The 23,042-nt window shown below is 39.8% G+C and overlaps 1 protein-coding gene and 1 pseudogene across 2 annotated transcripts; both read right to left on the reverse strand.

Moving 5' to 3' along the window:
* Positions 1-608: 608 nt before the first annotated feature.
* LOC117443066 (acidic leucine-rich nuclear phosphoprotein 32 family member D-like) lies at positions 609-11,021 on the reverse strand (annotated as a pseudogene).
* Positions 11,022-12,311: 1,290 nt separating this feature from the next.
* On the reverse strand, positions 12,312-22,951 carry LOC117443076 (endophilin-A1-like). Of its 2 annotated transcripts, XM_034079014.1 has the most exons (8): positions 22,882-22,948; positions 22,308-22,451; positions 20,979-21,112; positions 20,149-20,307; positions 19,779-19,882; positions 19,547-19,677; positions 18,223-18,437; positions 12,312-13,803 (listed from the first exon to the last, which is right to left on the reverse strand). In XM_034079014.1, the coding sequence occupies exons 1-7, from the start codon at positions 22,916-22,918 to the stop codon at positions 18,241-18,243; spliced, it is 906 nt and encodes a 301-aa protein (XP_033934905.1). In that variant the 5' UTR covers positions 22,919-22,948; the 3' UTR covers positions 12,312-13,803; positions 18,223-18,240. The 2 variants fall into 2 exon arrangements, with proteins under 2 accessions (XP_033934905.1, XP_033934906.1); XM_034079015.2 differs by having other exon boundaries at positions 12,312-18,437; positions 22,882-22,951.
* Between the last annotated feature and the right edge of the window lie 91 nt (positions 22,952-23,042).

The following is a 23,042-nucleotide window of genomic DNA, read 5'->3' on the forward strand; positions in this document are numbered from 1 at the left end:
TGTATGCACAATAACCCTGGATTAGAATACAATATTAAAACATTTTATTTTAAATGATATCGCCCTCTGGTGGAGGATATTGTACTCGGATGTATTTTAGAATTCACATTTTAAGCATGGGTAGAAAGATACTGAGAATTAAGAACTTTGCTCAGACTAACAATCGCGACGTGAAACATTTCTACAAAATATAATTTTTTACAAAAAGTATTTAAACCAGTTTCTGAAAGAAAAGTGTTACCGCCATCTGGTGGACAAACTATGTAACTGCAACTCGTTTTAATTACTATATATTTATATTTTCCCCTAATTTATGTCTTAGAGGATCTTGCAAGCAGATGTATTTTAGAAATAAGCATTCATTTAACATATCGCAATGTTAACTACGTGAAGATGTCTACACAATATTGTTATAATACCAATATCTGAAGAAATGTATAATGTCGCCCTCTGGTGGACAAACTATAAGACACGGATTTTCCAAATATTTTTTAAATATCTATACCGCAGACCTTCTTACAAAATGTCTAAAAGCAAACATTTTGAAGGAGAAACCTGTGAAATAAAATGGCGTTAGAGACAAACCGCACGAGAGGAGACGCCAGGAGCAAAATGTTAAGATTTTATTTACAAAGTCCTTTTTGTGTGTTTTTTTTTTGTTTGTTTTTCCTTTAACTTACAGAAAGTAAAAAAAAAAAAGAAAACACGTCAACTAGTCAGTGTAAGTGTCAAGGATCTCTCGACGGAGGAAGAGGAGGCATAAAGAGATGAGACGAGGAAGATGGGGGGGGGGGGGGGGGGGGGGGGGAGAGACAAAGAGTGTCCCCAGACAACCATACGAAAAATTAAACAAAAAAACAATTTCTCTGAAAAAATATTTCTTTTAAAAAGCTCTGTTGGCAAAAAAGAGAGAACACAGTTTGCCCTGAGCGACTCGGCCTCGGGGGAGGAAGAGGGAGGGGTTTTTAGGAAGGGGGAGAAAATACGGAGGAAAGAGGGATTTGGCTTTTGCGTCCCACGAGCCCTCGTTTCCGTCCACACAGAATTAAAGCTTTTTTTTTGCACGAAATTATTGATTTTGACAAAAAAAAATACACAAATAAAAGAAAAGGAGATTTTTACAACTTTTGTGAAACGATAGATATTTTTGATCGAGGAAATAAGAAGGAAACTGAAGCTCACGTTTAGATCCCAGAAAGAGTCGTGAAAAAATGTTTTCTATTGTGTTTTTCTGCCGGTTTCCCTAAAAAAGGACGACGCTTTCACTCGTCGACTTTACCGTTTTAAATGTCCACATTATTTGCCCTCAGGAACTATAACACCAGGTCTTCCATGTTCTGAAACGCAAAAATAAATCAGGTTTGTGTGATAAATGCCCCAATCAGCCCTTATTGATGCGGAAAAATGGCACGTTTTAAAATTTGAGGGAAATTCACAAAAAGCTTAATTTTAACACAAATGAACAAATTAGTCTGATCGGCTTTGTGAAAGCAACTCTTCCTCAGTTGGTCTTCGTGTAAAAATAACCGTTGTTGTTGCTTAATTCTGTCGCCGGAGTATTTAAGGGCGATTAGTGCCAGTCACTTTCTAGCGTCATACATGTGAGCATTTCTGCTGTCTCCTAAGTGATATCATGTTTTGGTTTATAAAATATGACGTCGAAGAATGCATTTCTAATATGTCATGGACAAAACACCGAAACGAGATAATCGGATAGTAACTCGATGAAAAACACGATCTTCAGTTTGATTTTTGGTTGTTTTGTGAATTTGAAACTCAGAAATGTGCATAAAAATACATTTGTTTGAGAACGAGGTCGTTTTGATGAATTAGCGGAGTTTCGGTCCGCAGGATAACGAGGGCGTGGGAAATGGGACACACCCCGGGGGGGGAGGGGGAGGTCATGGAAGGGGGAGGGGTCACCGGGCCAGAGGTCAGAGGTTTTTTTGGGGTCTTTTCAGGGTCCTTAATCATCATCTTCCTCCTCTTCCTCCTCCTCGGCTTCAGGGTCCCGCTTCCTCTTCTCTCCTTTAGCCGGAGACGAGTCTTCGTCTGCAGAAAAGATTCAAACACAGAACATGCTTTATTATTCACCCCCTTCATTTTGTTCGCCTCATTTTGGGGTTTTCATTTATTTTTTACCCTTAATTTTAATTGTTTATATTTATTTATTTTCCTTGTTCTTTCCCAGCTTTTATTCTTTATCTTTTTGTTTGTCTTAATTTGTTTTCCTATCGTTTTACCTTTATTACTTTTTTTGTTTGCATTAATTTACTTTTCCCCTAATTTTGTTAGAAACATCTTCCCCGATTTTTGTTTATATTTTTCCTTGATTATTTTTGTTTATGTTGATTTGTTTTCCTATTGTTTTTCCTTTATTCAAATTATTTCCTTATTTTGTTTTCTTAATTAAATATATATACATTTTTCCTAAATGTTGTATATATTTATTTATTTCCTTTTTGTTCTCCCTTAATTTAAATTTTATCTTTCTGTCTTTCCCATATTTTTTTATTTCTTACATTTTCAACTGCATTTTGTTTTTCAATTTGCTCCACCCTCATTCATTAAAAGTGCTTTCTTCCTCTTTACTAACCAGAGGAGCAGCTATCGTAATCAAGGGTTGCGGTCGGATAATCCAAAAATCAGCTCCTATAGTCTATCCCTATCGTCTATCCCCATCGTCTATCCCCCATCGCCTATCCCCATCCCCCATCGTCTATCGTCTATCCCCCATCGCCTATCCCCATCGTCTATCCCCATCGTCTATCCCCCATCCCCTATCCCCCATCGTCTATCGTCTATCCCCATCGTCTATCCCCCATCGTCTATCCCCCATCGCCTATCCCCATCGTCTATCCCCCATCGCCTATCCCCATCGTCTATCCCCCATCCCCTATCCCCCATCGTCTATCGTCTATCCCCATCCCCTATCCCCCATCGCCTATCCCCATCGTCTATCCCCCATCGCCTATCCCCATCGTCTATCCCCCATCCCCTATCCCCCATCGTCTATCCCCTATCCCCATCCCCTATCCCCTATCCCCATCGTCTATCCCCCATCGCCTATCCCCCATCCCCTATCCCCATCCCCTATCCCCCATCGTCTATCCCCCATCCCCTATCCCCCATCGTCTATCGTCTATCCCCATCGCCTATCCCTATCGTCTATTCCTTGACCTCTGAGTGAAAGGTCACGGGGTTAAGGGATAGTGGATAGGAGAATTCAAAAGGACTTAGGAGAAGAGACTGCGGTACTTTAGAGAATCGACTGCACTTTCACTATCCGACGTGTTTATGATGCGCCAGCGGACGTCCTGAATGTGCGTCTGCTGCTGTGGGAAACTATGGAAACCACAGTTTTCTATAGCGGACTACAACATGGATGTTCAATAAGAACGAGGGACTACTGTGAACTCATCCAGAGACTCTGCACCGTGCTCTGATGCTGCTGCTTTGCTTTATGAACGGGGACAACAGAGAAACATATTCTTCAGGACCAAAGTTGGAATTGAAATAAAAAAGGAAAGTGAAACGTATGCTCGTCACCCTCTCCCTCCGGTCCACGTTAATACAAATGATCCCAATACGTATGATTGATGAACTAAAGGTCTTAAAATCAATACGACTGTTGAGTGACGGCAAATGCTGCGGCTGCAATGCATTGTGGGGCAGCATTTTCTCCTCTCCTCTCGGTGAGGGAGGTCCAGTGGTTCCTAAGCTAAAGGAGTTATTAAGGAAGTTTGAAACCTCCTTTCCTTTCATCTAGAGAATTGGAACGGCTGCTACTAAGAGACTTCCGGGTCATTTCACTCCGTTAGGAAGGTTCCTAAGCTAAACGGACTATTGGAACGCACCCCTACATAATAAATAATGCACTCTGTTTAAAGCCCCTCCCCTTGTTTAATGTTCGTTTCTTAAAGCCTTTTTAAAGCCCCCTCAGTTACTCACCACCACTATCGTCATCATCTTCATCGTCGTCGTCATCCTCGCTGTCAACGTCTCCGTTCACCTCTCCGTCCTGCAGAGAGTTTGGCGTTAAAGACTTCATATCCCAGAATGCCACGGGGTAAATCCCCACATTCAGATTCAACCCCTCAAACTCTCAGATTAAAAATATATGACAAAACATTTAAACTCTTACATAAAATAACTAAACACATGTCTGCAGAATAAATGTGTTTTATGTATTTTATGCAAGCTACGTTTAATATCTTTAAAAATAAATATTAAACAGACATTTGCTAACATGCTTTTGTTTTTTCTGAACCTATTTAGCGATCTTATTTTAGGAATATCGTCATAGAACAAAGACCACATCTCTATATGTAGTAAAGTAAGTATTAAGTCAGAGTAAAAATATATCAAATAACTATAGAGAATACTCCAGGCTCAGAAATCGTCGTTAAAGCAGATTTAAGTACAAACAGTCGACCACCTTATTATATCAAAAGGAACACACCAATAATAAATACGAACGGGGACACCATACTTAAATCAAAGTATTAAAGCAGATAAATTCTAAATATATGGTAAAAAGTAAGAAAATAAAGCCGGTTGAGCTGCAGCAGTATTACAGAAAGGCGGATAAATGTTAAATATATTAAATAAAGCACGTTGAGCCTCACCTCGTCCTCGTTGCTGTCGTCGTCGCTGTCTACCTCCTCAGCGGCGACGACATCCTCTTCGTCTTCCTCCTCCTCTTCATCAAAGTCCTCCGAATCGCCCTCTGAAACACAAACAGGAAGTGTGAGCGACGTCTAAATCTGTTCATAAATCTCATTTCTATTCCTTTGTGAGATACTTTAAATAAGGCTTAAGTTAGAATATATATAAATACAAATGAATACTGATTCAATGACCTGTCAATAACTGGTGAAATCTGAATTAAATTAATTTCACTTCCACAAACCAAGATTAATATACAATATATAGAAATGTATTTGATTATATTCGTCACCACCGACTGAAACCCACACTTTAATACTAATTAAATTACATTATGATTAATTTCATATTTTACACAGATTTAGATTCAAGACATTAAAATGTTAGATTAAATATTTCGTAGTAAAAAAGCCACGACTTTCTATAAAACGATAAATATAAAAAGTGAAATTAAACGTTCAATAATCTACAAATACATCGATTAAACATTATGTAGGGCAAAATGAAAACAACCAAATACAACTATAATAAAAACGTCGCATTTAAAAAGCTGCCCACACACAGGAATTCGAATGAATGATTTATTTTTACCCAAACCTTCCTCATCCTCGTCGTCGACCACTTCTCCGTCGGAGTCGGACGCCTCGCAGTCGTCGATGTCGTACCCGTCCAGGTAGGTGAGTTGTGGGAGGAGCTAAAGATGGAGTCCCTGTAGTCCCGCCAGGTTCGTGACCTCGCAGTTAAACAGGTCCAGGCTCTTCAGCAGCGGGAGCTTTTTCTGCAGAAAGAAAGGAAACACGGGCTTGTTGTACCTGACTCAAAAAACAACCGTCGGTTTAAATGATGGTCAGATTGCTAGGATGCAGTATCTGTATATATAATTTCTATCTGTTGTAAAAACAAATATCCACATTTGACTATAAATCTAATAGTTTTTAAATTTCCGACTGTCCCTGAAGCATCACAAAAGGCTAAAATAGTGAAATCTGATCATAAAACGTTTTATTTCCTTATGCGGCCGTATATATTTATATTTTTTCTGTTGTGTACCTGCTCAAAAACAAATATCCTAATTGCACATTAAATCTAAATAGTATTTACATTTCTGACGGTCCCTGAATGCATCACAAAAGACAGTGAAATGTCCTCATAAAATAAAAATATTTTATCCTACTTGTCTTGTTCAAAATGTCGCCAATAATAAACCGTTTGTTCTGATTATATTCTGTAAAAAACATTAAATTCTGCACTTCTCTGAGCACCTGTGGAGCCACGAGTGACTCCGCTGGGGCAAACAGTGAAGTGAAAACAATTCGGTGAATATTAGACAATTTAATTACAAGGAAAAGTAAGGAGGGAAATGAAACCCTGAAACGTTCCTTGATTTAATTCTCTGTGTATTTTAATGTGTTCTGTTTCTCCGTGTAACTCTGAGAGGTGCTAAATATAAATATAAATAAAGCTCCAAACAAACATCCCTATTCCCACATTTCTCATTAAACGCTCCGCAAAAATCTAAGATAAGAACAGTTGATCATAAATTGTGTTATTCTACACTTTAGAATTTCACAATAAATGTACAGATTGAAGTACCGTACTTTTTGGACTATAAGCCGCGACTTCTTTCCCCCATTTTTTGTGTACAGCTAACGGCCACTAGGGAACCTCCTAAATCTATGGATTTTACAGGTAAAATTAACCACCTTAACACTACGGGCTCTAGGACCGGTCTGCGCCCGCCACCTTTAAGCGGCGGGCTCCAGCAGGAAAAGCTGGAGGCCGGAAAAGAGCGAGACAGGTCGCGCGCCAAAGTAAAAGTGGAACCGAGAGACAGAACGAGAGCAAGACAGATGGACACTTTAGCTGCTGCGGCTTATATGCAGCTTTATAGTCCGGAAAGTACGGTAAACTAATTCTGGCAAAAACATTAAATTCTGCATTTCGTAACGCAGCTACGGAGCCTCGAGTCACTCCACGGGGACCTTTAACGATTTTACAACAATTCTGTGAAACTGGGAAAGTTGAGACCGTGTTCCTCCATCATTTAGAAAACAGTCGCTTGGTTTTAATGTAAATCCAACAGAATCAGAATTAAATGAAATCTATTCAATATAAACGTGAAGTATGGTGTGTGTGTGTGTGTGTGTGTGTGTGTGTGTGTGTGTGTGTGTGTGTCAAAGAGAGTCACCCACCAGAGGCTCCAGTGTGCCGATGTCTTTGAACTTGTTCCCGCTCAGGTTCAGGTGCGTTAGGTTCACGAGTCGCTCGGACAGCAGCTCCAAACCTCCCGATATCCTGTTGTCACTCAGCTCCAACTAAACAACAAACAAACAAACACTTATTATTCACTGACACAAACAAACAAGACAACATCAGGGTGTTTGTACAAAGAGATAGTATGAATACTGCGGCGCTGATCTCGTGTAGGAAGCTCTTCACGTGAGTCTAACCGCACGACTCAGACCCGTGAATATACATCTCTTCCTTGGTCCACGTGACGTCTAAAGAGCGACCACTGTGGCCGTTCCTCGATGTCGAGTGAGGATGCTTCAGAGCCACTATTTCAGGTACACGACGTCATCGAGTGGAAGGACTGTTTAAAAGCCCAGCAGTCGGCGCCTCTCGATGACGTAGTGTACTTGAAATAGTGGCTCTGAAGCATCCTTACTCGACATTGAGGAACGGCCGGTGGCGCCGATCTTGTTCATGAGATATATATCAATTCTCTCAACACGACGCTCGTATACAGACTGCGCGGACGTAAACAACAACAACATGCAGCGGAGCTCCGTAAGAACAACGCTGGAGTCGTTCTCCTGCTTTTGAGGAACACAGATATTGGTTTCTGGCATCAATTACTCTCAGCGTTATTGACCAAGTGTGTGAAGACAGGCACAGGAGATGACTCTGGGGTTTACTGCTTTCGATGTAAACATAAAAAGAAACAAAACAGCTGGAACAACAACATTTATAACCAATCAGTCGAGTCATAAAAGAAAAAGCTTTAAGAAGAACTGGGATTATTACTATTTACTGATGGAGGCACATCGAAGTCCTTCAAAGCAAACAGCGTTGGTCCACTCGTCTCAAAGGACATGAAAACACGACGTTTCGATGAAAAAAATCCTCTTTTTTCACCATGAAAACATTAAGAGACGAAAATCGCTAAATAAAAAAAAGAACGGTCTTTAATTTACTTTTGAAATCTCCACTGGACTTTGCTGTTCTAAGATCCAGCGGGAGGCGCCGAGTGTCCCCGTCTGCCGCTCTGAAAGACTCGAGGCTGCGGTCGATTGGCTCACCTTTTTGAGTTTGTCCAGCTTGGGGATGTCTGCGACGCTCGTCAGGCCCACGTTGATGAGGCTCAGCAGCTCCAGGTTCGAGAACTCTTCCGTGATTCCCTCGATCTTTCCCTCTCCGGAGCGACAGTTATCCAGAACCAGCTCCTGGACCTGAGGGGGGGGGGGGAAGACGGGGAAAATCCACACGGTGTCACGACGCGTTCAAAGACTCCGTGTCGTCTGCTAAGCAAAGAAATAGACGAAGCTATCTGATTTAAATGGACTAACACGACTAACCTTCTTCATTTTGGGGCTTTAACATATTTTCTTTTCCCCCCCGAGACGTTAAATAATTATTTATAACACATTTTCTTGTTTTTTCTTTTGTACTTACGGTCTCATAACTACATGTACATCCCTCTCGCCCACATCTGCCGATAGCTTCTTGTGAAAACACACACGTATACTACTTGACCGTGCAGCACAGGGTTCAGGGTTTATGAGCGTCCCCCCCCCCCCCCCCAAAAAATACTGGCGAGCCAAACCGGGCTTAGGCCTCAGAGTTAAACAAACATTATGCTTTTATTTTCACTGTTTTCAAAATAAAGAATCCTGATTTCACGACTGATACGTGATTTTTCATGTGATCAATAAGTAACAAACATGTGCTGTTGTTGACATGAAACGCTAAGTACAGTATATGAGAAATTACTACAATAGTAAATCTACAAAAACATGTCCTTTCTAGCACTTTTTTGCTAAGCCTTATAAATACAAACTGTCTTATAAGTATAATTAAAGCATTTTATATCCACTTATAGGACGGTTGCGCAGAGGTGGAAAGTAACTCGCCACATTACACTACCGTTATTCTTCTACACAACTGCCATTTTAGCACCAATTTTTCACTATTTTACTTCTGAAATTCAGATTTTTTAAACACAAAACTTTGGATAAACTCTTAAATTATGAGTATTTGGTAAATATTTAACCGTGCAACATTATATTTAAGTGACACAAACCATGAGTGGGTAGCAGAAAGATAATTGCCATTACTAAGAAGTGAATAGTTTAAAACAGATCCGTCTCTTTAAATGTTAAGATGTGCAGCTTTTGCGTCAAAATATTTGTATTATTATTATTTTACGATCTTCCCAATCACACTTAAATACTTTACAGTGTGGTTTTAGTATTTTTACTCAATTAAATAAGCTAAATACTGTTTCCTCTACTGTCGTGTGTGTAAAGGACTCTTGCTGCACACAAAACACGAGTAAATCTGCAAAAAAGTGTTAATTTTAGCCCTTTTTTGCTTAATGTTTAAGTTTCAGCAGGCGTATAAATACAAAGTGTGTTGTATAAACATTATTAAACAGTTTAATATCCAGTTAAAGCGACTGTTGTGTGTGTGATGGACTCATGTTCAGTTGCATGTTGGGACGCACCCCGGCCCACACTGTTGATAAACTCCACACACATGTGACTAGGCTAGCTGCTAGCTCTCCGCTAACTCATATTCTTCATTATTAAAGCATCTAATCTCATCACAACTGAGTCAGACTACATCCGTTTAAGGACATTAGCTTATTGAGAGTGTTTTAAGTGAAGAGTGGAGGTGATTATAGCGAAGTAACAGGATGAAAGTAGCCTATTTAGCAGAGCTGCGCGCCCTTAGCATGTTAGCTCCGGCCGTTGAAGCTGATTTTTATGAATGGGCGTAGCGGCCAAACGGTGGTACTACAACTCCCGTGGCGTCATGTTGGCCTAAAAAGACGTTCACCCATCCACTTACACAGGGGTAATAAACGTCTCTAAATCAGAGTATTATATATTTTAAAGCTAAATAAAATACCCAGCATGAACACCTGTATTCCCCTTGATTTAATCACTAGGTTTTACAAGTTGTGAAATGCTCTAAAAGCTGAATCCAGACACATTTACCTCTCCATTCATTTGATTGACAGAGAGCGGGAGATCGGAGGCGGGGCTTAAGGGAAAGTAGACTGCGCATGCGCTGTAAGCATGATCCGGCTACTTTCTGAATCTACAGCGGCTACATTCTGTGCTTCATGCGACACTGAGCGACTCTCGTAGGAATGAACGGAGTTTCCATTTCTCTTTACAAATCCACGCTAGGGCTCTGACTAATCCCTGGAGAGGCGACAATATCAACAACGTATCTTTCAGCTCTTACTTATACAACTCAAACGTTTTAAAGAGTGACTTTAACATGTGTTTTAGTTTTAATAAAATAACGTGTTGATGTGTTTACCCGCGTTTTCAGTGTGTGAAACAATGACGCATTTCCTGCTCAACACGAGTATTAAAAGAAACAGTCTAAATACATTACATATTTAAGGTATTTGGCTACTTCATTTCAACACGGGGGTTTACGTTATTACACAGAGAAGAAGAAATAATGCTGTGTGTTAAAATTGTGTAACCCCACGTTATGCAACGCAGATAAACACCGCGTTATAACTCTGAAATCATGCGGCTCCAGCTATTAGACGGACCCGGGACACACGGATGTGCTTCTGTGTTAAACTATGCGGTGCATGCACGCTTTCTTCCACAGTTTTTAAACACAGTTTAACAATATGCATGCACATTTAACGTGTAGATGTGAACATTAAGGGTGGAATGTAGAAATAGAAACAAGGCGGTAAACATCTGCGCACCTAGTGTGTTTAAAGAGAATTAAATATGTTAAAAAAGCAGCTAATTAAATCGTTTCGAAGACTTTGGTGCAGCTTGCAGCCCAGGACCACATAGTGAATACACATTTGAGCACTTTTCCCTGCAGACTCCCTGCCATGTGCTCGCCATCCCTCCTGTTTTCGGACCGGTTAAAGTTTACACCTCTACCCGAAAAACAGCACCATTCTCCGGGTACTCACTTCTGTGGGCGAGCGGTGCCGCAGCTCTAAGGAAACCCTCTTCTTCATGTCCATGTTCCTCTGGTTTTGGCCTGAGTTTGGGTCTCTAGCGATGCGACAAAACTTGTTTCTCTTCGGATCCTCTTCAGTATCAACACGCGGAAACCAGCGTGAAGCTAGATGGAGCAAAAATACGCAGCACTTCCGGTTGGGCCTTCAAAAATAAAACGGAAGGAGTCAGATTTCCTTTATTCGTCCCGCAGTAAACAGAGACAACAATTAAAGACCACGTTTTAAAGGGAATGCATTCAATTAAATCTACTTACAGATTTGTTTTATTAATTTATAGTTCACTATGTTTACAGTAGAGTATTTTAATTCATTCTGTATGTTTAATAATGTTTAGATACTCCTCTGAATATAGAAATCTTTCACTGAGAATATATATACATGTTGTTTATTTACATATACACATGTCTTATCTGTGCTGCAGCAAAATAAATATATATAGATCCCAAATTGTGATCAATAAAGTATATTTTACTTTGAAGGAAGTACTTCCGGTGCTTCTCGACCCTTTCCTGTGAAACTTGACGTGAATGCGTGGCGCGTCTGAAAAGTGGGTCATTCGGTCGCTGCTTCTATTTGTCCTCGAAAATATCAGAAATCAACATTTAAGACGCAACAAGTGGATTCAATAAACCGTGTGTTCACATATTGACAAAGTAGGCTTCATTTAATAGAGAGTGGGAATACATACAGTAATCACAACGTGTTTTAAAGTGTATATTTAAGCTAATTTCATACATATATTAAGATAATAATAATCCCTCCACTTTAATCGGTCTTAAAGTTAGTTTTTTATATTGAAGAATAAGAATTAAACGGTATATGTGTCGTACAGTTACATTTGTTATTATTCCTGTCTGCAAAAATGGTTAATTTAGCGCGAGAAGTCACATGTTGCTGCACCGATGCTATACATTCCGAGTTTCTAAGAAGCACTTGAATGCCTCCACATGTTGATTTGTAAAAGGAGGGAAACAGCAGGAGAGGACACAGCTCCACAGCGCCACTAGCGGCCATGGTGCGTCATTACAGAAGAAAACAAAAACATTTATTCAATAAAATCTCAAATATATTTATTTTTTCAGCTTCTGAAATTGTGAAGAGAGTATTTATAACAAATTAATATATCATTTATATATTTAAATTAGCAGTTATATATCTCTGTGTGTCATTTACACACGGTGTATTGGACTAATATGTCTTTATATTGCATATTTGTAATCTGTAAACCTTTGTACAACCTCTAGAATATATTTACTTCTTCTGATAAATACATTTAGATATATGAGTTTAAAAACATGCCAATTTTCTTTATTAAAATATACAAAAAAACTATAGAAAATAAAATATTTCAAAAACAGATTGGATTCTTTTACAGCAGATTTTAACCATAGAGTTAATTCTTTATTGTCATAACATCGTAGATCATCTTCACGACAAGCAGTTATACATACAGTGGTCTTAGATTATATCAGCGTCCAATAGGAGGAGAGCAACACTTAGTTAGTATCTCACACCAATGTATTAACAACCGTCAGACAGACATAGGAATAAATAAATACATACAATACATAAATAAACAGCAACACGATGTGTATCATCACACACACATGTAGCTCACCAGAAGACACCGTCGAGGCTGAACAGGCTAATTTAAAAGCCACAAGGCAAACAGCTAAACGCAGACCAAGGACACGTCTTTATCTGCGGTGCATTAAGGTGGGGTCGGAATAATCGGAAAGCTTATTTCGAGACTGGAACCGATGTTATCAGCCTATTGAAAAAAGGCGTTATCAACCGGCTCGAAGGTTTTATCATCGATTGTTTTACAACTCCTAGATTCCCGTGTAAAACTGTTTTGTTTGTGTTTACAATGTTCAGTTGACTTAACACACGTAATTATTGTAATCCAAATCATCATTCTTTCCGAAGCAAGGTTTCTGTTCGCCCTAACCTAAAGAAGTTGTAGTTATTTAGATAGTTTAGTTTCTAAAAGAAGACGTGTCGCCCAAATCAAAGACGTTGGAGTTTTGTGCATAAAACAACAATACTTGTAGTTTGTTTCCCGTAAGAAGTTCAATATTATAATATCGTCTATCTAAACCTCAAGAGGATTTTCTCGGCTATACTAAAAGAAGTTGACATTTTAAACCGAAAAAAAGTTGTGGTTTTTGGGCCTAAAATCTAAAGAACTATACATTAAGAAGTTTGTCGCCTTCACGTAACAAAACAACTAGTTTTCGTTGCGTTTCATTCGATGTTCCTTTCACTTTTACATCGTAGCAGCTGTAAATGTATTGTATAGCATAGCAGTTTGTAAAGCAGGCACCGTCTGACTTTTATTAGACTGATAACCAATCATACTGCTCATTTCATAGGCTGATAACATTAGACAATTGGTGAAAAACCCCTAAAGTCCGAACCACTCGGAAAATGGGCGATCATTTTGGTCCAAGTCTTTCCCGGTTGAAGAGATATCACTTTGGAGCTGTGATGCATTCGAGGACAGGCTGTACAGTTTCCTCTTTAGTCTGTCAGTTTTAGAGACTGAATTTGAAGTGAGGCAGGTGAAAAGGGGGAGCGGAGCGTAACACTGTACAAGTCCCTCATTGAGGTTAGAATACACGTCGCCAAAGAGGATACGGGCATGACAAGAGCATGACGGGGAAAAAGAGCAGCAAAACAATTCTGTTTACACAAATAAATAAAAATATTCAAGAAAATTCAAGTTTTAAAGCACGTTGTCATTTGGAGAAGAGTGCTATACAACTGTAGCATACAAAATAAATAGCTGAACGATAGAAAATTAACATCCGGCATGACACACATCTCCCCGTTCGTCGTTATGGAAACCGTCTGAAGCAGAAGTCCAGTCGCATGCAGCTCGCAGACGATCCACAGGCGGACTCAGAAATCAGGGTTCAGACGTAAACAAAGACAAATAAAACACAAGAAAACTCAACTTTTACAACCAGGAAAGCAGGACATGGCAGAAAGATAGATTGTAAAGTTAGTTTGTGCTTTAGAGATGTCCACGTTGTTATTATCTTATCTCTTCCTTGTTATTGTTAGATCCTCATGTATTGCCTTGGTGCTCGATGTTTATTGACTGAAGACAGATCGTATGTTTCAATAGAATTTATATTTGTGTCTGAAACACCCTTAAGAGGAAACGCTCCAGTCCTCCCATTATACAATATACTTTTGTAAACTATGTCATGGCTATTGGGTAATATGTCTCGACTCGTGACGTTAGGTATACACGAGTAAATAGATACCCCTACTCCAGTGTTTCTGAAACTTTTTCATACCAAGGACCACTTAACCAATAAAAAAACACTCGCGGACCACCTAACTCCACAAATATCCAAAAACACATCGTTTTTTACAAATCGCCTGAAAATTGTACAAACAAGTAGCAACATGTGTGATGAAGGTGCTTATCTGGGCTATATCATGCAATCGAAAGTGAAACTTAAGCTCGTTCCATTGCGGAGATATTCCCGCGAGAGTGCGAAAAACTTAAATAAATGTATTTATTTCAAATGTGAAATTGTACCAATATACTCACGGACCACTAGGGGGCATAGAAGTTATTGTACGTTTTCAAACACTCTGAAATACCTCATAGCTACACGTTAAAAACGACAGAAAAGTCTGGTTTCTGGAGTCCATCAAAAACATCCAAAAATATAAATCGGGGAATGGGAGAAACATGTTTAAGTTTTATATCTTTCGAAATGTTTCCTAGGCAGTACATATTAGTGAGAGTTTGGTTTAGTCCGCGCCCGTAAAGTCCGGAAATTAGCATTTATTTGATCCTTTAAACCAGGGGTGTCAAACTCAATTTCATCGCGGGCCACATCAGCACTATGGCTGCACTCAAAGGGCCGGTTGTAACTTTAAGACTATATAAAAAAAGACATATATTGAATATATATAAAATAATGTGTTTTATTACATAGTTGCCTCTGCATTGGATTATTATCGGATAGGGTAATAACTTCATAATTAACTGCGTCTGAAAGCAGAGGTCGAGGGCAGATAATTGCAAGTCTCTTCAGTGAGAATGTCACAATATGATTTTAAAAGAAAAGCCACATTCTGGAAAAGCAAAACAAAAAAAGTAACATTTTGAAAACAAAATCTATTTATGAGAAAAAAAGGCATATTTTAAAAGTCAAATTCTGAGAAAGTCACATTTGAGATGCATTGTGGGACATGTAGTTTATGGGCAACGTGCTTCTGTAAAGTAGCATGTAAACATATTATATTCTTTGCAAGGGCCACAGAAAAGGAAGTCGCGGGCCGGATTTGGACCCCGGGCCTTGAGTTTGACACCCCGGCTTTAAACCCAAATGAACTCTGGATACATAACATTTCTTTCTTTAAACATATTCAGTTTTCAGGCGATAAAAACGTTTACTTTTAAGTATTCTGCTCAACACTACAAGTACTGGAATGTGAAGCGAAAGGCTAGCGGGTTAGCCACATCTGGTACATTAGCATTAGCCATGCTAGCATAGATTTTTGTTATAAACTCAGGCGTAATAAATATTGTCTGGATAGAAAAAACCCTAAGCTTTTTTTATTTACTAATATGGACGAGATGCTAAATGTTCAATATAATATCCGGGAAGTTTTAGAAATGTTAATCTGTGACACAATTCAGCGTTTAATGTGCAATGGAGTCGATATTAACGCAGCACCAAACTGACACCCATTCCAACAACTGGTGTAAATATTAGTAAGTTCTTCAGTCTTCATTTGTAGTTTGAACACACCAACAAAACACGAGGACAGACCATCTTAACAATGCTTCAACATTTCCTTTACACCCCTACAACTGACACAAATGGACTCATCCGTCCAATGTAAAAGTACTCACGGTTTATATTTCCCTCCAAAATGAAAATCTAGTTTCCAAAAACCAGGGAATTTAATTATTGAAGAGATTTTAACAATAAATAACTTCTTTTATAAGTGCTTGGTTGGAGTAGACTGTTCAACACTGCCTTGTAGGAACACATCTGATGCGTATGCACACACTATGATGGAGGAACAGTTATAGCCATCGTAAAAGTCCCACTTTAGAGCCATTGTAAGCGATCAGATCCATAAAGAACTGGAATCACTAACACTGACCGCTCACTGACAGAACAGGAACTCTTCAGAACATTAAAGTGGGATTTTACCATCAGGCGACCTTAAGGGTTCATTCTCGATGTTCTGATGAAACCTGAATACATTAAAAACCCTCCAGAACCGTTCCTGTCATATAGTTCAAAGTTCCAGAACGTTCAAACCGTTCTCTTGAATCTTATCGGACGATACGAAGATTTCGGATCGAAAAACGTTTCTGTCGGCAACGATGTCGTCAAAGTACGTTCCTGCGTCTCCGGTTAGCCACAGCTATTGTTAAAACCGATCAACAATTTGACGCTTGTCATTTCCTTTGAGACGCGGACTGTTTCCGGAACGTTTGAGAGACTTTTAAAGACACACCGAAAACTCCAAAACAAATGTAGTGTTTTTGTGAAATTGTACTTGTTTCGCAGCAAAGAACCATACGTGACGTTTACTCATACATTATCTGCGTCTTACAGACGACCGGGTGTTATCGATTCAGCTTGTGGCCTCCTATCACATATTGAAGGAATGGAGATCGATGAATTTCGTCGCTGCTCTAATAATCTTACGGCAATACAAGCAGCAAATGGTTCTGTATTTTCTTGATCCTCAGCTTCCCCATCCTCTTTCCTAAGCTCTCAGGGAAATGCCGATGAAGTCGATGTAGCAAAAAAGACTTCAGTCATTTAGATAAAAGTCTGGTCCCCTGTGTGATTCCCTGGCCTTTCGTTCTGACCATTGCCTCTCCACACGTTCTGTACGGTTACATCATTGGTCCAAAGTTTCAACCGTTTAAATAAAAGGTCTTAAGGCCTAGAAATAAACTATGGTTCAGTTTCCACAACCGTCATTCTCACCGGGATGCATCTCTGAAAGTTGAGAAGTCTGCACCAAAACTGTGGAAAGACCAGAATGTTCTGATCGTAGTTCTCGATATATATACGACTTAAAACAGGGATTTCAGAACGGCTACCACTGAGTCCTGCATGCAAAACAAACCTCTACTCAGAGTAATGCAAAGATAGAAAACCAAGCATTTATCCTCTGAAAACCCACGATTGATCTGTTCCCCAAACCCTCTGTTCAATACAACTGGTCTGCGCTGGTCGAGTGGGAAATCACAAGCTGTTTGTCGACCCTTAAAACAGTAAGTATTAAAAGATCAATCAACGACCGATCGTCTTTCTGTAAAGATCTACTTATTGCAGATACGGCTTTACACCAAAGAAACCCCCAAAATCTCATAGCTCTACGTTAAAAACGACAGAAAAGTCTTGTTTCTGGTGTCCGTCATACAGCGGCAAGGTAAACACATCCAAACATATAAATCAGGGAATGGAAATAACATGTTTAAGTTGTATATAAAAAAATGTCATAGTTAGTAAATATTAGCGAGATTTTGGTTTGGTCCGCGCCCGTAAAGTCCGGAAATTAGCCCAAATTAATTCTGGATACATAAAGTTTCTTTGTATTTGAACATATTCAGTTTTCAGGCGATAAAAACGTTTACTTTTAAGTGTTCTGCTCAACACCGCAAGCACTGGAATGTGAAGCGAAAGGCTAGCCGGTTAGCCACATCTGGTACATTAGCATTAGCCATGCTAGCACAGATTCTGTAGTAAATCCAGGGCGTCCGATCACTGATTGGGCTGGTTCATGCGTTCAGCCATTGAGCGGACAATCTAAGAAAGTCGGGATCAAGAGATATAGTCAAAAAGCTGTATACATTATGGAGCCATGCTGAGAGGCTAGCCAAAGGAAGGGAAAGAGAGCGATAGAAGGTGGGGAAGACCCTGAAAGATGCTTAAGACAATCACAGGAAGGCAAGTCAAGGTAGAAAAGACAGCAAGAAGAAGACGGCGTTGCAGATTATCGGACTTTGTGCTTTCTCGGTCATATAGAGTAGGTAACAGCTCACATACAGAGACACACATGCACATTTACCCGCTAACGCAAGTCTGCAAAGCCCCTTTAGTATCCACTGCTGCCCGGCGACATGAGCGTCCATTTAAATCCCTCGTTTCTACTTCTCTTCTGCATCGAATCCCGCCCAAAATCTTCCTCTCGGTCCGTTTTGTGAAAGCACAGAAGAAGAAGAAGAAGAAGAAGAAGAAGAAGAAGAAGAAGAAGAAGAAGAAGAAGAAGAAGAAGAAGAAGAAGAAGGATTGTTGTTTATGTAAATACTGGATTCATACTGGGAGGATTCCGGGGTCCTAATGGGGCAGCGGCACCAGGATATCCACGTAGTTGATGGGGAAGAAGCCCGATTGGCCGTTGATCATCCCCTCGTACCAGTTGTCGTCGATCTGATTGGTCAGGGTGATCACGTCGCCTTCTTTGAAACCAAGTTCGCCTTCGTTCTCCGGCTCAAAGTCGTACAGCGCTCGGCAGCAGGGCTGGTCCAACGGGGCTGAAAATCAAACATAGAGAGATTTGATCAGTAAATACCCCACTGGTGGATTTAAAAACAGCACTCCCTAACGAGTGTCTATGAGACGACTACAGGTCATCACAGCCAACATTAGCCGCCTTTAGCTTAGCGGTGGTGACGTGAAGTCATGTGACCGTGCTGTAGTTCCTTTATAGCCCAACATTAGCCTCCTTTAGCTTAGGGGTGGTGACGTGAAGTCATGTGACCGTGCTGTAGTTCCTTTATAGCCCAACATTAGCCTCCTTTAGCTTAGCGGTGGTGACGTGAAGTCATGTGACCGTGCTGTAGTTCCTTTATAGCCCAACATTAGCCTCCTTTAGCTTAGCGGTGGTGACGTGAAGTCATGTGACCGTGCTGTAGTTCCTTTATAGCCCAACATTAGCCACCTTTAGCTTAGCGGTGGTGACGTGAAGTCATGTGATCGTGCTGTAGTTCCTTTATAGCCCAACATTAGCCGCCTTTAGCTTAGCGGTGGTGACGTGAAGTCATGTGACCGTGCTGTAGTTCCTTTATAGCCCAACATTAGCCGCCTTTAGCTTAGCGGTGGTGACGTGAAGTCATGTGACCGTGCTGTAGTTCCTTTATAGCCCAACATTAGCCTCATTTAGCTTAGCGGTGGTGACGTGAAGTCATGTGACCGTGCTGTAGTTCCTTTATAGCCCAACATTAGCCTCATTTAGCTTAGCGGTGGTGACGTGAAGTCATGTGACCGTGCTGTAGTTCCTTTATAGCCCAACATTAGCCTCATTTAGCTTAGCGGTGGTGACGTGAAGTCATGTGACCGTGCTGTAGTTCCTTTATAGCCCAACATTAGCCGCCTTTAGCTTAGCGGTGGTGACGTGAAGTCATGTGACCGTGCTGTAGTTCCTTTATAGCCCAACATTAGCCGCCTTTAGCTTAGCGGTGGTGACGTGAAGTCATGTGACCGTGCTGTAGTTCCTTTATAGCCCAACATTAGCCTCCTTTAGCTTAGCGGTGGTGACGTGAAGTCATGTGACCGTGCTGTAGTTCCTTTATAGCCCAACATTAGCCTCCTTTAGCTTAGCGGTGGTGACGTGAAGTCATGTGACCGTGATATTGTTCCGTACCTGGTGATCTCCCGGGGGATTTGGCAGAGTTTATCCCCCCGTTGAGGCTCTCTGTGGGAGGCAGCAGCTCCAGAGTTGTCCGGGGTTTTGGAATGTACTCCTTCCTCGGTTTGGTGGAAACTTGCTTTATCCTGGAGGGACACACATGGGGAATTTAAATTGATGAATTGGTCAAAACTCTGCAGCTAATAAAAAAGAAATGCTTGAATGAATAAATCAGCGACGGCGTTACCTGTCCTCCATCTTGCTGGAGAGCTGCTGCAGGATCTGTGCGGAACGACTGTGGAACTCCAGCTGAGCCGAAACCAGCGCTGCCAGCTGACTCACCTGCTCTATCTACACACACACACACACACACACACACACACACACACACACACACACACACACACACACACACACACACACACACACACACACACACACACACACACACACACACACACACACACATAACTCAAAGGTGAGCAAATGCTGCTTTCCGCCTCTCGGTCGGACAGAGCTATATATACCTATATATATATATATATATATATAGCTATCTGATTGGTTGACCGTGATGATAATTGTTAATTGTTGATTGGTAGCTAATTGATCCTCACGTCGCTCTCCAGCAGGTTGAACATGCTCTGCTCGGCGATCTCTTTGCTCTCGTCGAACTTCTCCAGCGCCTGTTTGATCTCCTCGTCCTGAACCTTCCCCTGGCGCTTCTTCTTATAGTCGAAGTCCAGGCGGCGGCCCTCCATCTTCTTCAGGTGGTGCTGGGACACGCAGGGGACGAGAGGGACACATGGAGGACTGTTAGGCTGCTTCTTCTACGAGTTCGTCACATTCTTAGTCATTTTATCCTTCATTGTTTTCGTCCTTACTGGTTTCATTATTATTAATAATAATCTCGTAATTTGAGAGCTTGTTTTCAAATAAAAAGATATATATAATTAATCATGAAATACAGATACAAAATGATTAAATGCAAAGGCTAATTAGCTGCAATAAAATACAATTAAAAATAGATAAAAGTCACAAATAAATTAAATATAATAATTAAATATAAAATGGAAAAAATACATTAAATATATGAAATACAATGAACTGGATTTAGTTTTTACACTAAAAAAAGAAAAAAGAAATGAAAATGTTAAATAAAATATATAAAATAAAGTCAAGATTAATAATAATAATAATAATAATACATGGGATTTCTATATTGCTTTTCCTAATGCTCAAAGACGCTTAACCTTCTTGATTAAATAGATTAGACCGAGTAAAATAAATACATTCCAGTAAAATACAATTAAATTGATTAAATACAGGAAATAGGACGATATAATAAAACGTAGATAAATGTTTTTAATGTAGACATATGTTCCTCACATGAGACCAGGATCCTATGCTCAGTTTGTGGTGTATATTTAATAGTTTATCTTTGCACCTGGATCTCCTTGAGGTCCTTGTCGTAGAGGTTCTGCAGCGGGTCGATGAAGTTCTGTTTGACCTCGATGTCCAGAGCGTCCTTCACCTCGCCGAGCTCCTTCATCGCCTCGCTGGCGTCCATCAGAGCCAGGCCTGGAGGAGCACAGAGCAATGAGATCAGCTGCTGAAACACCTCTGATCCCCTGATCGGGGTTTAAGTTTCAGTTTCATTCAATCATAAAAAGGGAAAACGCAAAAACCTGAATGTTGCGATTAGAACGGAAAAAAAAAAAAAAAAAAAAGTATAAAATAAATAAATAAATAAAGTTATGCAAAAATAATCCCCAGAAAAAGTTTAATTTAGATAATGTATTCAACCAAATAAATAATAATATTTAAAATAATGCAAACATTTTTAGATTTTTAAAATTATGATTGAGAAATAAATTAAAATTTAAAAAATAAATTAAACGTATGAACCAAAAGTTGAGTCTAGAGAATTTGATCGGTAGTTTAAAATAAATAGTAATAAATAAAAACTTTAGCAAAAATCCCATGAATTTAGCAATTAGCGTGAATAATTTTAAATAATACAAATACAAAAATAAAATACAGTTAATGCGAAAAAAGCCTTAGAATGTTGCTTTAAGTTAAGATAATTAGAGAATTAAATAATAAGATGCTTAGATATTAAAACAGAATACAGCGATGGAAAAAAGACACTTACGGCCCGTCTACACTACAGGCATCAACAGATCTTGAAGCTGGGCGTGTTTGAGGCTTGGCGATTTCTCGCGACCAACAACCAATCAGGAATCGCCCGCCCCCCCGACACACAAAGCAACAGCAATGTTAAAACGAAGTAAACTATAAACTCCCCAAACAGGCGAAACCCTACCAGTTCCCCCCCTGCCTCTGCCCCCTCCCTCCATGCCGGTTCCTCCGGTTTGTATCCCGTTAATAGTTCTGGTCGTAAAGAACCGGGTGATTTGCTACCGTAACTTCTCGTTTGGAATATGAGGAAATGAACTCTGGCTCTGGCTCTCCCAGCTTACACGCGGTTTGATTGGCTAGCGCTTCTACTGTCAGATTTGCATAAACGGGATTTGATTGGCTGATGCCCGCTTCGAAAGCATCGGGAGCATCACAAGTTGAACATCACCCCATTCAAGTGAATGGACGAAGCGTTGAAAGCATTGTTCGATGCCTGTGTGTAGACGGGCGCTAGGATACAAACCTGTTATCTATACATGAAGATAATCAAGAGACGTAAATAAAGCACTTTTATTTCCTGCAGATGAAACGATGTGTAATAAAGAGAGACATGAGAAGATGGACGGTGTCGTACCGAAGCTGGACTCGTCCCCCAGCTCCCGCCCGAAGCGCAGCATGGCGTCCCCCAGAACGCTCTCCGCCTGCGGGTAGCCCGGACCCTTCTCCTGCCCGCGCATCTTAGACATCGTGCTGATCATGCTCAACTTCGCCCGGGACGCTGAGCGGGAAACATCGTTACGAATATTATTAGACTCGCTAGAATTTAATACAATAAAAAAGATGAACTTCAGAAAAATAGATAGAATTTATTTAACAGATAACAGACGATAGAATATATCGATTCATTTGATAAAGTGAAATACAAATGTAAAATAGATTCATTTTAATATAAATGAAATGTAGATACATTAAATATAATAAGATAAAATAATAAAATTGATAAAAAGAAACCCAATTATCCTACTTTAGTTATTTGTAATTAAATAAAAATAAATACAATAAATTATATCAAAATGTAATTAAATCAAACCTTTAATAAAAAAGGCAATTTGATTCAATAAAATAAATAAAACATAAAATACAATTAAAATACATTTAAATAAAATAAAATAATTGAAAGAATAAAATGAAACAGTTAAAGTGAGGACCTGGGTTTGGCTGCAGGTATTCTGTCGTTTTGGTCATGATGTCCAGCACGGCTCTGCTGGTGACGTCCACCTTCTGCATCGATATACACATTAATATACGCTATATATACATATACACATTATATACATATACATATATATATACATATATACATATACAT

Source organism: Pseudochaenichthys georgianus, unplaced genomic scaffold, assembly GCF_902827115.2.
Source record: "Pseudochaenichthys georgianus unplaced genomic scaffold, fPseGeo1.2 scaffold_531_arrow_ctg1, whole genome shotgun sequence".
Lineage (NCBI taxonomy): Eukaryota > Metazoa > Chordata > Actinopteri > Perciformes > Channichthyidae > Pseudochaenichthys > Pseudochaenichthys georgianus.